The sequence below is a fragment of the Ammodytes marinus genome (assembly GCF_949987685.1).
Source record: "Ammodytes marinus genome assembly, chromosome: 8".
In the NCBI taxonomy this organism is placed as follows: Eukaryota; Metazoa; Chordata; class Actinopteri; order Uranoscopiformes; family Ammodytidae; genus Ammodytes; species Ammodytes marinus.
This window is the reverse complement of record NC_137212.1, coordinates 3830272-3842771: the sequence shown is the minus strand read 5'-3', so window position 1 is coordinate 3842771 and position 12500 is coordinate 3830272. Positions and strand designations below refer to the sequence as shown.

Here is a 12500-nt window from a genome sequence, read left to right as displayed (position 1 = left end):
AGCTTTAAGACACCTATACACATGTTTCTTTCCATTCTTACCATGACTACCTGGGTCATGGTGGTTGGCCCCAGAGCCTCCAGTGTCTCTGGCCCTGTGTGTGTGTGTGTGTGTGTGTGTCTGTCTGTCTGTCTGTCTGTCTGTGTGTCTGTGTCTGTCTGTCTGTCTGTCTGTCTGTCTGTGTATCTGTCTGTCTGTCTGTCTGTCTGTCTGTCTGTGTCTGTTTCTCTCCAGTCCTACCATGACTACCAGGGTCATGTTGGTGGGCCCCAGAGCCTCCAGTGTCTCTGGGCCGTCCGTGGGCCGTCTGTAGTGGAAGGTTGTCCCGCCCACCTCAAACCTGCGCGGGGTGTCGATGGTCAGCTTCCCGTTGATGAAGTACTGCTCCCCTTTACTCTTCAGCACTGGGACACAGAGCAGAGGGAGGGGTTACGTTAAATCACTTTATAAAGATTCTTTTTTAGGCATTTTCAAGCTTTTTTAAAATTGTATTAGACAGTACAGAGTTGAGATGGGGAGAGAGAGAGAGAGAGAGAGAGAGAGAGAGAGAGAGAGAGGGGGGATGACCTGCAGTAAAGGTCCACGGGTCGGATTTGAACCTGCGACCACTGCAACGAAGGCCGGAGCAAATATGGTACGCGCTCTATCCACTGGTTGTAGCTCTATCCACTAGGCCACGAGTTAAGTTAATTTATTAGTCAATGGTTACTTTGAAATTCGTCTTTCCGCATATCCCCCTCTCAAGTTACCACACTTCAGAGGGGGTCAGAGCACAGGGTCAGCCATAGTACAGCAGCCCAGGAGAGTTCGCTATACATCATCATGCTTTATACATGGCTAATAACTAAACAAGTGTGATCAACTGAAGCAAAATATTGATTTAAATTTGGATTTTATTGATTTAAAAAAAAAAAAATTCTGTCATTCTTACCCAGGTAGTTGAGGGAGATGTTGAGTTCTTGTATGTGGATGAACACGGATCCTTTGGGAATCCTGACCACCTCTTCATAACCTGAGACACACACACACACACACACACACACACACACACACACACACACACACACACACACACACACACACACACACACACACACACACACACACACACACACACACACACACACACACACACACACACATAAACACATAAACAATATTAAAGCAATGTGAAGGAGGTTCATTTGGACTTAACAGTGGAAGAAGTTGTAAGTAGAGCATGTTGCCAGCTATGGTGGGACCCCTTTATTAACATGCCAGTTTACAGAGCCTAGGCTGTGTATGAACGCCAAATGTTTTTTTCAGCGCACACACACATTCCGGACAGGTTTGGACAAAAATCTTTCTCCAGAATCGCTGACTACACCTTTAACGACACCAAAAATGACAGAAAAAAAGTAATTGAACTACTTGAATCACAGTACAAATAGTTGATCTACCAGCAAGCTACTGCTAAATGTAGTTTAACTAGTGAGCCCCCCAACACTGTATCTGTATTGGTGGGATGTGTGTGTGTGTACAGTAAGTAGTATTTCACTGTGTGGGACTGAGACCCCCGATGCACTAAACAGAGGCTCCAGATTCCAGTGACATTCCTGGGCACTTGGCCTTAGCTGCCCCGCTCCACTGCTTAGAGGGAGGGAGGGAGGGAGAGAGGGAGAGACAGAGAGAGAGAGAGACAGAGAGGGAGAGAGACAGAGAGAGAGAGAGAGATTTGCCAACTTCCTCTCCTCTCTCTATTCTCTCTATTCCTGCATCTGTTTTGGTGTCTTGTCCCCCCGCAATGTCTGTTTGCATCTGTTTATTTCTCCTATACAACCATCTTTTTAAACAGCCATTACCTCTACATTAGGATTTTTTTTTCTATCCAAAAATCGCAACTTCTAAATCACTTACCTTACTTACGGAACTTAACTTTCCGTAATCATTCGTAGCACTATTCTGAAGGTTATTACGGAAGGATTTGTTCAAATGTTGTTAAATGTCTGATTTATGAGACATTATCTTCTTTAAAACATGCTGAAAATGTATTTTTAAGACCTGTACATAGTATTTTTTTGATGTATAAAATGAATTAATCTTTACAATTTAAATGTTGTAAAGATTAATAATTAAAAATAAAAATGGAAACCCTGGCTTTATCCAACATGTAGATTTTTGGATAAACAGATGCAAATGGCCACGGCAAACCTGCAAATAACTTCACTGGCTTCACTAGAATAGAAAAAAACAAAAACACACACACACACACAACACACACACACACACACACACACACACACACACACACACACACACACACACACACACACACACACACACACACACACACACACACACACACACACACACACACACACACACACGGAGGAATTAAATAATTTGTTCCAGCGCTTTGACCACAAGAGGAAAGGAGAGGCTTGGCCCGTGACCTCTCTGTGCTACTCTCAGAGGTGGGACACACACACACACACCAAACACACACACACACACACCAAACACACACACACACACACACACACACACACACACACACACACACACACACACACACACACACACACACAGGCGTGGAAGATTACAGGGACAGAGTTTGAGGGTTTTTTTGGCCCTTAGAGACGGACACGCAGAGAGCAAAAGTGAGTTCTTCTTTTAAAAATCTGGACAAGAATCCCCATCGCCTTCCTACCAGAGCTACAGGCTTAAAGCTATAGTGCGTACATTTTTCATATGAATAAATGTCGGTTACAATAAAGCCATCGCCAAATGAGTTTAAAAAAAAATTGGTTAAGCCTATCAGCTCCACAAAACTCTCTCTGAATTTCTCAGTATGGCAGCGTTCATAAACTGGTGTCCCCCCCCCCCTACGACACTGGTGCAGGAGCTCAGGAAAATCCCAAGAAGAGCCCAAGAAATGTTTCAGTTGTTGATTCTACTGCTAAGATAAAAACCTGGACGTACAGCAGAAGGTATACAATCCATGCTGGATCACAGAAGGCTTACCACAGTGTTGTTGTTATTACTCAGAATTCCTCATGGCGGGCGACAGAAGCTACGCAATATAGCTTTAAGATGAACATTATTACACCTAAAGAAGAGTGCACAGAACAACCTCAATTCTCACTTTTATAGTTTCCTGTTGTAGGCTGAATGGTTTGGCTTCAATCCCGACTAGATATATATATAAACGAGCTGAGAGCAGAAGTGTTGGCAAAAGGCTGCAAGAGTTAAAAGCTTGTTGCAGACACCACTGAGTCATAAATCTTCCTGTGCCCAGAATGAGCCTTGAGTGTGTGTGTGTGTGTGTGTGTGTGTGTGTGTGTGTGTGTGTGTGTGTGTGTGTGTGTGTGTGTGTGTGTGTGTGTGTGTGTGTGTGTGTGTGTGTGTGTGTGTGTGTGTGTGTGTATGTATGCGTGTGTGTGTGTGTGTGTGTGTGTGTGTGTGTGTGTGTGTGTGTGTGTGTGTGTGTGTGTGTGTGTGTGCATGCGTGCGTGTGTGTGTATCTGTCTTCTGGGTTTGGTTAGAGTAGATGCTATATAGCCTGTTGCATTCGGTACAAAGTTGACTGAGTTTACACCGTTGGACTTTGGACAGGTTCAGAATGTAGTGTGTGTGAACTAGTATGAACTCCAAAGTTTGTATTGGCAAACAAGGCATGTAGGAAATATGTATTGGGCCAGATTATATGGACACTACTGTCTACGTACCTTCAAAACCTTGAATCCAACCCCATCCAACACTTTTAAGATGAACTGGAAAGTAGTCTAGTTCGTTTGACCAGTGTGAATGCGCTGTACCGGACTCAAGAATGGTACACTTTTCCTTGGCCCTGGCCCGGGGTTGGGAAGTGGTGTGTTTTTGGCACAGTGTACGAGCACGAGCATAGACATTTTATATGCGCCTACGCCCCGTCGACAGACCTTTAAAAGTCATGTTTGCGTTGGTCTGATGCGGAGGTGGAATGTTTGCTGTAAAATTTTGGCCGGATGAAAATATTCACAAACCCAACTATTGGATACAGAGCAGTGAAAGCCAAACCCTGGGGATGACCGCGCTTAAGAACGGTACGGGTCAACTGGGCCAAGTGTGAGTGCGCCTTAAAACACACACACACACACACACACACACACACACACACACACACACACACACACACACACAAAGCCTGATTTAGTTACTGTGGATGTGAAGTCAGAAAGCTGTCCTTTAAATTTGACACATACAACAAAACAAAAGTAAGGATATCTCAACTTCTGCTACATTGTTTTCAACAGTTCTTTTAAAAAGGTGGAGAACACTTGTTGTCAAAATCACTTTTAGTTAAAATCAGTGAATATATCTCCTCACAATCCGCTACCAGCATTTTACCGTTGCAGAGTGGGTCAGAAGAAAAACCCCCGCTTTTTCGCCACATATATAAATGCTAACTTAAAAAATTAATTCTGCTGGCCTCCTCTAAAAATGTACAATGCTGAACTCTGCTACAGCGACCCTAAACTCATGGCTGCTGACCGCCATCTCCATAAGGTAACACATTAACTATGCTGAAGTACCTCAACACCACTTCAAAAATACTTAACTATCGGGGCGCTCTGGTGGTGTAGTGGGTAGAGCGCGTACCATATTGGTTCCGGGCCTTTGTTGCAGTGGTCGCTAGTTCAAATCCAACCCGTGGACCTTTACTGCAGGTCATCCCCCCTCTCTCTCTCTCTCTCTCTCTCTCTGTCTCCCCATATCAACTCTGTTCTATCTAATAAAGTTAGATTGAAAATTCCTAAAAATTATCTTTAAAAACAATACTGCACTATCGCTTTAACAAGCTACGCTCCAGCCCTGACTACTAGCGGATATGTTTTACTGGCCCGACGACAATGTCAGATATTTTGAGTGTAGGTGAGACCTCAAGACGGGGTAAATAGACTGTGGTTCCTGGCTCTCCGCTGTGGTACACATGGCCCAGCTGTATGTTTGCCCCAGGGTGGGACCTCTCGGTGGGGGGGAAGAGTTGCTGTCCCACGGTTGGGTGAGAGATTCTGAAGTTGGTTGTTGTGGTGAGAAATGTCGAAATGTGAACCAGAATAGATCCGGGAACCTCAAGCCACACTCCACACTGGTCCACGACGGACCCAAAAACTAAAGCTGTCTGCCACGTGTTCCTGGGTGGCTGCTGGATCAATATAGCTAAGTATATAGTATATATAATACACAGTCTATTATATGGATTATGGGTATTTTTATTTGAGCTTTCCTTATGCGCTGAATAGGTTTCCAAGTAGTTTTTCTTTGTCCTTTTAGAGCTTGATTTACTAAAGATCTTAAGTGCTAAATTGCGTTTGCATTCTAACAGATTGCACGATTGGTTGGTGGGGCATTTTTTAAGTTGATCAACTTTTGAGTGGGAAATCAAGTTTGCACACGTTTACACACGCAAAACTTTTGTAAATCAGGCCCTTAGAGATCTTGTGTTGGCTTAGGAAAAGGAACCATTGATACTGAGCAGACTTGACTCACTGTATTTTTTCATGTATATATTACTATATAAGCTACCAGTGTAATATTTATGTAAATATGTTTACACTTGAAAGCTTAATTTCCTCATCTAACAAACTCACTTGTGATGACTTGTGACTATATTCTTTTCTCTATGTATATGCTTCCGATTGGTCACGAAATTCTTAAAATCAATATATTGTCGAATTTGTATTAAGATGATAGATAATGTACATTGATATACACACACACACATACACACACACACACACACACACACACACACACACACACACACAAAACTTATATTGTCTAATGCACTTACAAGTACTTCAAATAAGTCTTTAGAGAACTACACAGGAATGCATTGACGTCACTACAAAATAATCCAAAAACATTCTGTCTGGTGAACCATGAACAGTTTTTTTTTCATTTAGACACAATGATGGATCAGTCCAGTGGCTGTTACCATTTATAACGCCAACTCTAAAAACCTGGCCTCCGTCAACTCTCACCTGCTTGTATATACACATCGTTTGTCTGTGAAGCATTCATAAAGACATAACCAGAAAGTGGAGCAGGTGCTGAGTAAAAGGATAGTCCTGCAGTTTATTTTTTTGGCGTTACCGAAATAACTAACTGTAACCGCATGCCTGCGCTGTGTGAAAAAATGCTGGGAGTTCTCATGCGAACGGACAATTATACAATACATTTTGAATGTCTGGGAGCGTCCCGACTTCACACAGCCAGGGCAGCCGTCCAAGATATATTAACAAGAATCCAACAATACACGTGCACATTCTTTTTGAGGACAACAGAACCATTAAGTTGCATAACATCTCTCATGGTAAATAGCCTCTCATGTTAACTCAATCTAGACTCTCGGGAGGGACAGCGGAGAATGCTTCCAAATACACACTTCACAACACTCTTCCCCGCTTTTTGGCAATGGCAGACAGTCAGGACAGACAGACAGACTAAATCTCTATCTATACGTGCTGAAAAGAGAATTTTCCCAAAAGAGAATTGATGAGCTGAGCAGTAAGAGATGTGCAGTTGACTCCATTAGGAAAGATGCATCGCTGTGTGGAGCTGGAAGATTCTGCGGAGACACGGTATAATCACAGAGTGTGTTGCCAACACAAAACAATAGACCAACGCACTGACATTCATTATAAGGTCTCTAGGCTGAATCTGAATGGACAAAACATTCAAGTTAAGAACGCAAGCAATTGGGACTTCCTTGCACCAAATTGTGTCCAACCATACACATACGTAGGAAGCAATGGCGGAGGGAGGCCGCGAGCAGCGAATGCTAAAAGACGCACCCAGGCCAAGTTCTACAGGGGCGCAAATGTTTGAATGTTAACCATGGATGAAATATTTCAGTAAAGCACTTTTGCCAAACATAAAATGTTCTCGCTTGATTGGTTTTAAAGCATAAAAAAATTGTCATAATCTGTTCATCGGGGACCGTAACATCAATGCAGTTGTTCGTTGCTGTTGCCGGTGTGGTGCCAAAAAGTGACAAGCTGCCAGAAAGTGATTTCAGCTGCGGGAGCGCGCGCAGCCTGTTAAAGCTTTATCGCCTCGAAATGTGTGTGCAGCAGCAATGGTTCATCTGATCAGTCATACTACTCAATAGCTACAGGACTATTGTGCGATGTATTAACACTTATATGTCTTAAATTAAGGTGACCAGACATTAACGTTGTCCAGGGATCAACCCTGTTTTTGGTGGCCTTGCCTGGCCGTTCGAAACGGTTTGTGCATCAAGGTGAAATTAAATAGCGTGATTAAGGCATTTCGGCCTAGGCTACTGGTTATTAATTTTTTTATTTTTGTTATTGTATTCATACACCTCTACTAACTAGCACATTAAGCTGTGTACCTCCTTCAGGCAGCGAGTCGTTGAAGAGTCTCTCCACAGACACACAGCTGCTGCCGTCTCCTCCACAGATCCTACAGCGGTCCTCACGAACATCTGAGCCCAACACCCTGTCACAGCCCACATGCTGGAGGAGAGAGAGGGAGAGGTAGAGAGGGGAGAGGGAGAGAGAGGGAGAGAGAAAAGATTTAGCAATGGGATAAATGTTTAAGTTAATTCGGATTATGTTACACTATTGGCTTTCGAGCTCATCATTTACAGCTATATGATTTAAAAAAAATGTATCTTATAATATAGAAATTATTTAAAGGTGCAGTGTGTAATATGACATCATCAAGAAAGTTCTACAAAGTTCTAGAATGCAACGCTCCCTGGGTAACCCCACCCCTTTAGAATAATAACAGAAGCTACAGTGGCCTTCAAGGACGAGAACAATTCTAAATTTTAAACAATGCACCTGATGACATTCCAACTATGACACTTTCAAGATGGCGGCACTAGGCCTTGGTCCAAAATATGCAGAAATATGGACATATATGAGACCCTTTTTAAGGGAAAAAAAAATTATTCAAAACATTTTTTTCAGCTATTATGCACTAAATTAAATGTACTTATGGATATTATAATTACTTTCTACAAAATCTGCTGGGAAATAAAACCCAAAATTCTACACACTGCAGGTTTAAATAAGTAATACATGTAATACAAAAAACTGTAATATTAGGTTTATAACATAACGTATGATACATTAAGAATTATGACAGTGGGTAACTTTATTTTGCACTTACAGCGTCTGTACAAATGTTCAAAATTATTATAAATCTCAGTTTTTTACTATCTAAACCGTTTGACAGGACTGCGTTTGTGTCGCTGTATCAAGCAGTCTCCATGGCAACATTCATTGTTTTCATAGAACGTTCGGACTGAGAACTGCTGTGATTGGTTCAACATATGTATGTGTCATAAGAACCCAGAGCATAGCCCATAGCCTCATCTGAGTTGAATTTCTTTAAACTTAAATGACAATATCTTTCATTTGGATTGATTGATACGCCTATAACTCTTTTCAGATGCTTTTACTATCATGCCACTAACTCCTCCCCCCCCCAGAATGACATAGTGAGAAGGATGTTTGTGTATGTTGGGTTTACAGAGGTCTTTACGAGGGTCACTCAGGGTCATAGGTGAGGAAGTAAATTGAGAGGTGTGGAAGGCCAGGACCTGGGGAATTAACCTTTAATCTCTTCCAGAAAACCTCTCGTCCCAAAACACAGTCAGATGAGATGTTTAGAGCAGATGTGTGTAGTGATCCTGAACAGACATAATGCTCCTACATAGCTCAACTCATAGCTGTCCACATACATACGCTTTTTTTTCTTCTTCTGATGAGCCGAACAGGTGGCTTCACTCAAAGACAGACAGACAGACAGACAGACAGACAGACAGACAGACAGACAGACAGACAGACAGACAGACAGACAGACAGACAGACAGACAGACAGACAGACGCACGCACGCACGCACGCACGCACGCACGCACGCACGCGCACACACACACACACACACACACCTTGACTTGTTCCCTCAAAATGCTTTACCAGTGAACCAAAGAGCTAAACAAAAGGCCAGGAGAATGGATGGCTAACTCCAACCAGTCCAATATATTCAGATGACATGTTGTTTATTAGGGAGGGATAATGATGAGGGGCTTACGTTTATTATTACTTTTATATGCATAGGGATTAGGTCACCGTTGAAAACTGAATCCAAAAGTTAAAAATGGTGGTTTTTCTTCTTGGTGGTTTTATAATGTGGATAGCAGTGAGTTAAGGTTTGACAGATGATTCAGATTCAGAACACTGCTGCTCGAGCCCTCAAAAAGACCCAAAGAAGTAGGTCACATCAGGGCCAATCTAGGATCAGAGCTTAAGGGGTTGCACTGTCTCTTTGGCGGATTGATACGCTACGCACACTGACTGCATTGACGTGAGATGGCGTAGGAATACATGGACGATTTACGCCTGAAATAAGTGCAAAAATAAACTGCTGTCCGGTAAGTGCAAAAATAAACTGCAAACAAAAGCCGTGAAAAAATCTTACATTTAGTGTACATTTTCCCATGTCTGACATCACACATGGGAAAATGTTGTGTTAGGATTAACAGGACAGCTGGGCCAAGGGAAGACTGAGGAAAGACTGAGGGAAGAAAAACCTCATTCATTATACTATAATAGCGATTTTATAATGATAGAACGCCGGTTCCGTATGGGTGAAGTATTCCTTTAATGAGTGGAATATCTCCTTGACAGCCAGCACCAGTAAATGACTGTGTGTAATGAGCGCCTGCCTAAAAAAAATCAGGCTCTAAAAAATTGAGAAAAAAATTTAAATTAAAAAAAAATGCAGAGCAAATTTGCACAATGCCATTTTTCTCTGTTAACCTGGCCCTGTATATTTTGTCTTACCATTCCGGGAATAATAGGGCTCTAGTAGACGTGCCTACTACTACTGGAGTGAGTGAGTGAGTGAGTGAGTGAGTGAGTGAGTGAGTGAGTGAGTGAGTGAGTGAGTGAGTGAGTGAGTGAGTGAGTGAGTGAGTGAGTGAGTGAGTGAGTGAGTGAGTGAGTGAGTGAGTGAGTGTTTGAGTGTTTGAGTGAGTGAGTGAGTGAGTTGAGTGAGTGAGTGAGTGTGTGTGAGCGAGTGCCTGAGTGAGTGTGCGTGTGTGTGTGTGAGTGACTGTATGTGTGCGTGCGTGCGTGTGTGTGTGAGTGAGTGACTGCATGTGTGTGTGTGTGTGTGTGAGCGAGTGCAGTGCAGTGGCATGTGTGTGTGCAACCGGCCCATCTGTTCCTTCTGTCCTTCTGCTTCTCCTTATTGTCAGACAACAATCGCTGTACTAAAGCCAGCGTGAAGCAGCAAACAAGACTGTGTTTGAAGTTTTTATGTTCAACATAAAAATGTCGGCACGATCAGATGATGTAGAGAGGGAGGAGGATATGGAGTTATTTAATGCTTTGTATGTTGGATTTTTTTGCGTGACAAACGTCGGGGGTGCGTTGGCTTTACTTCTGAGCGCATCTTGTACGGGCGGGTTACTCTTTAACCCCGGTTCATTCACTCCTGACCTGGTGAACATGGACGAAAAAAAATTGACCCTCAAAGTCCTTGTAATTTTATTTTTATGTTGTAATTATGAGACTACTGGGACCCACTTCTTGTTTTAAAGGTTATTTTCAAGCTTTATTAGACAGTACAGAGTTGAAATGGGGAGACAGAGAGAGAGGGAGAGAGGGGGGATGACCTGCAGTAAAGGTCCACGGGTCGGATTTGAACCCACGACCACTGCAACGAAGGCCGGAGCCGATATGGTACGCGCTCTATCCACTACGCCAGGGGTTCTCAACCTTTTGCAAGCTGGGCCCCCCCAAAGCTGGGTCATTGCAGTTGGGCCCCCCCACCGACCCTGACAACCCCCCCCCCCCACACACACACACACACCACCCAACACAGATAGATAGATAGATAGATAGATAGATAGATAGATAGATAGATAGATAGATAGATAGATAGATAGATAGATAGATAGATAGATAGATAGATAGATAGATAGATAGATAGATAGATAGATAGATAGATAGATAGATAGATAGATAGATAGATAGATAGATAGATAGATAGATAGATGGATAGATGGATAGATAGATAGATAGATAGATAGATAGATAGATAGATAGATAGATAGATAGATAGATAGATAGATAGATAGATAGATAATCTATTATTGTTATTATCACAAGGGCTAGGCCAGTGGCGCACCTTTGAGTTGAACATTGGGTTTAGGGTTGGGGTCCGGAAATTTCTTATATTTTAACGTTAAATTCTGGTGCACTTTAAAAGCTAATTATGAGATTGTATCAATGAGACACTGAGGAAATGTGTTTTTTTTTAAATCTCCTTAGAAGAGAAGAAAATAGTAGCCTAAATAACATACACAGAATAAATTCTACAATAGGTATACCTGTTATGAAAAAGCTTCACAAAACAAAGTCTATGATCAATGGGAAACACTGCTGTCTGACAACCCAGTTCAGAGAATGTTTCAACTATTGAGTCTTGGATTTGGAAAGTGGCCAGATTTAGCTCAAAATGCTACCTGCGATTAATGTGCTGTGCAGCCTGACCGCGGAGTTGTGTGTGTCTCAGTGGCGATTCCAGGAAATTTTGACTGGGGGTGGCCAAGGTGGGCCACAGAGCTAGAGTGGGGTGGCCATCGCACCCCTGAATGAATAGCATGTGATATGCTGTACAACCAATTCAAAGATGATTTATAATTTCAAATGCCCAAATCATGTTAGTATCCATTGTAATGTTTGTCAGAAAACTAAACCCCTGAAGGGGGGTCTGGGGGCATCCCCCCCAGAAGATTTTTTTGTGTTTTTAACATGTAATCTAAGCATTCTGGTGCATTCTGGCGAAGATAATAAAGGAAAAAGTCAATATTTATTTCAGTTCAGATGAATAGTAAAATTAGCAAGACAACATAACTTGCTAGCAGCCAGATGCCTAACAACTGGACAGAGGGACGGATGACAACTAGCTTTTGACCAAATATCTTGCTAAAAAAATAAACCTTTATTTATGAAAGTCTGCCCTTGCTAAGAACATGTTACACTCGCTAACTACAAAATTAAATGTTTTTATTCAGATTTAAAAAATCTGCTGGGACACGTGCCTATACACATGCATGGGTGGCACGCATGTCACAAGCACACTTATGCTGTTTTCAAGACCTTTGCTGACCAGAGACCAGTTCTAGTGGCCACAGTCCTACCATTAATTCAGTAATTGAAAATTGCAAACTGATCTCATATCAGTGGATTGGAGTGTTTGTGTGATGAACTTGGCAACTACCTATCAAAAAAAGTTAAGAAAGAAAAAAAATACATATCATCTCTGAACTAGGCTACATATCAGGAAAAAAATTGAAATTACAAAAAAAAAAAAAAAAAAAAAAAAATTAAGATTTTTTTTTTTTTTTTTTTCACCCCCTCGCGCCCCCCCGGTAGAGTGTCCGCGCCCCCCCGGGGGGGCGCGCCCCACCGGTTGAGAACCACTGCACTAC

General features: G+C 42.3%; 1 protein-coding gene across 1 annotated transcript in view; it reads right to left on the bottom strand.

Annotated features, from left to right (window-relative positions):
- The window catches only part of adamts10 (ADAM metallopeptidase with thrombospondin type 1 motif, 10), a gene marked incomplete at both ends in the record, with an annotated part of 56019 nt that overhangs the window by 4580 nt on the left and 38939 nt on the right, over window positions 1–12500 (bottom strand). Inside the window, 4 exons of the mRNA XM_080032170.1 lie at window positions 241–404; window positions 932–1012; window positions 7382–7505; window positions 9479–9501. Of these exons, the coding sequence (XP_079888296.1) occupies window positions 241–404; window positions 932–1012; window positions 7382–7505; window positions 9479–9501 (392 nt within the window). The remainder of the gene's footprint in view (window positions 1–240; window positions 405–931; window positions 1013–7381; window positions 7506–9478; window positions 9502–12500) is intronic.